The sequence below is a fragment of the Pseudochaenichthys georgianus genome, unplaced genomic scaffold (assembly GCF_902827115.2).
Source record: "Pseudochaenichthys georgianus unplaced genomic scaffold, fPseGeo1.2 scaffold_1273_arrow_ctg1, whole genome shotgun sequence".
Lineage (NCBI taxonomy): Eukaryota > Metazoa > Chordata > Actinopteri > Perciformes > Channichthyidae > Pseudochaenichthys > Pseudochaenichthys georgianus.
Genome location: NW_027262181.1, coordinates 37,008 through 39,357, shown reverse-complemented (window position 1 = coordinate 39,357; position 2,350 = coordinate 37,008). Strand labels below are relative to the sequence as shown.

The window sequence follows — 2,350 nt, the reverse complement described above, 5'->3', positions numbered from 1 at the left end:
TCGTGCCCCTGGCTACACTTAAAGGGGGTCTACTTTGCGGTGCTTTGCCGTCCGCCCATCGGCACCCATAGTCGGCCTTCTTCACAGCACCACCTGCCCTGCTGGAGGTTCACACTTTAACTTTTTTTACCCTCTTCTACCTTACAAATCATCCCACACTTGAGCACTCCTCACTCGGACTAAACACCTACATGCTACCACCAGAACCAGAATATCGTGCCCCTGGGGATCTTAAAAGAAGAAAACCCATAGTGGGATTAAAAACAGAACACTTAGTAATTTTAACAAACTTTATTTACAGTAATATTGACAGTAATAAATAAATTCAAACAGGATATAACGTATTTACAAGGGGACTGATTACAACAACACACTGCATATTTACAAGTTGATCACTGGCAACAGTGGGTGAAGTTGGGGCAGAGTATGGCACCCTCTCTTCACCCATGTCTGAGGGGTTGTGTTCGGCCAGTGACTGGTCCCTCTTCGGGACATGTCTTGGTAGGGAGTCTTGGTAGGGAGCCGGGCTGTGCTCCTCTCCAGAGTTGTCACTGTCGATGTCAATACCCGCAAAAGTGTCTTCATTTCCCGCTGCTGCTGTCGATGCCGCCGCCGCTGCTTGAAGTGACTGTGTGAAGAGCAACCGAATGTCCGCAGCCTCCTTCAAAGAAGGATTATTCGCGTAAAATTTGTCCGCAGTTGCAGTGTTGTGACACATGAAATCACTCACTCTTTGGCGGTTGCCTTTGTCTTGAAACCTCTTCGCATTATCGGCGTGGACTGTGCGGAGGTCGGTGAAGTTAATGGGACTGCGGAGCCCCACATCAGCCCATGCCAACCTCAGGGAGTAGGCAAGCTTCCTGAACGGGTTCTTCCCCTCTGTGTACAGAAAGTAACGGCTCTGGGTGCAGGTCAGCGTACCCTTAATTTCCAGCCACCTCTTCATCCATCCAAATTCTTCTACGGTGAGGTACAGCTGCGCCTCCCCGAACGCGTTGGCCGTCTTGTGGTTACTTACCTGTTATGACAGAGATAGAGAGTGTCAATACAATGTCAATCATGCATATAACTGCCAGAATAAATACATTGATTAATAGCACTCACATGAACCAGGTAGCCGAAGGCAGTGCCAGTTGTATCCGCCTTTCGGACCTCGGCGTTGGTCATGTTGGAGTAGACCCCCGGACGGTGGCCATAAATGCAGCTCCAATGAAGAGTCATATACCCATAGAGCAGTGTCCGGGTCGCGGTAGTCGGATTGCTGGCCATCACATCCAGGAGCTGAGGGATGCGAGTGGTGGTCGAAGTCAAGCATGTCATTAGGTCGTTGTGGCTCGGCAGACCTTCCATCTTGTCCCGCTTCACTTGCATCTGGTGGATAAGTACTTTTCTCTTCAGGGACTTCAGGATGGCAACTACTTCCCGTTTGATTAAAATCATGTCCGTTTGGCTGAGCCTGCTCCCCTTGCACGGTGTGTCGGCCATGTACTTGAGAAAGTGTGATATATTCTTGATGTAGAAGTCGGAGGTCGTGACCTGAAGGCTTGACTTCATCAGGCTCCGGGACCACCCGCGTATCCTCTTGAGATCCCTCAAAAAGAGCCAGTCAGACAGGCGATTGAAACCGTGTGCCATGAAACTGAGGAACGACTTCACTCTGCTTAGTTTGGAGACTGTGTTTTCCTGGAGCCTCACTGGTGGGTCGATACCTGCATAATGCTCCCGGTATCCTTGCAGATACTCCTCTGTGAAATATAAACAGTACTTTAATGACAACACATGATGTGTTACAGAAACTGCATGTGTCACATAGCCAAAACACTTACCCATGATCCGTGGGAATGTGATGTCCCGCATTATATTTCCCCGGCCCCTGCCCCGGAACCAGGGGGAATTTATGGGAGGGGAGGTTGACGAGGCCTCGGTATGGATGGATGCAGGCTCTGAGGAGCTGGGTGAATGGGTGTGAGAGCCAGTGGGGGACTTGCTGCAGGCGGGAATGGGAGACGTGCTGCAGGCGGGAATGGGAGACGTGCTGCAGGCAGGAATGGGAGACTTGCTGCAGGAGGGACCTTTCGACTTGGACAGCCTCGTTGGTGTCGACTCTGGTCGGGGTCGTTTCTTCAGAATGACCCGCTCTCGTTCCTCCCCATCGAACGCGGGCATGTCCCCGGCCCGCTGATCCATCCTCTGTCGCTTGTCCTTTATCCTCTGCTGCAACTTGCAGCGCAGGGATTTCACCTCAGCAGCATATATGTCCCGCTGAGCCCTCACTGCGTTAGCCTCCAGCCTCCATTCTTTGCAGTCCGGGTTGTCACATTCATTCACCGGGGACAAGGGTGGAGGTTGT

The 2,350-nt window shown here is 51.5% G+C and overlaps 1 protein-coding gene across 1 annotated transcript; it reads right to left on the bottom strand.

Moving 5' to 3' along the window:
• Positions 1-276: 276 nt before the first annotated feature.
• LOC139433210 (uncharacterized) lies at positions 277-1,845 on the bottom strand. Its single transcript, XM_071202125.1, has 3 exons — positions 1,827-1,845; positions 1,105-1,745; positions 277-1,018 (listed from the first exon to the last, which is right to left on the bottom strand). The coding sequence occupies exons 1-3, from the start codon at positions 1,828-1,830 to the stop codon at positions 326-328; spliced, it is 1,338 nt and encodes a 445-aa protein (XP_071058226.1). The 5' UTR covers positions 1,831-1,845; the 3' UTR covers positions 277-325.
• Between the last annotated feature and the right edge of the window lie 505 nt (positions 1,846-2,350).

What these genes read in the sequence shown, in the direction of transcription:
- LOC139433210 (XM_071202125.1), bottom strand. An exon ending in CCTTCGGCTACCTGGTTCAT is followed by an intron (nt 1,019 to 1,104) that starts GTGAGTGCTATT and finishes CTGTCATAACAG; the next exon opens with GTAAGTAACCACAAGACGGC.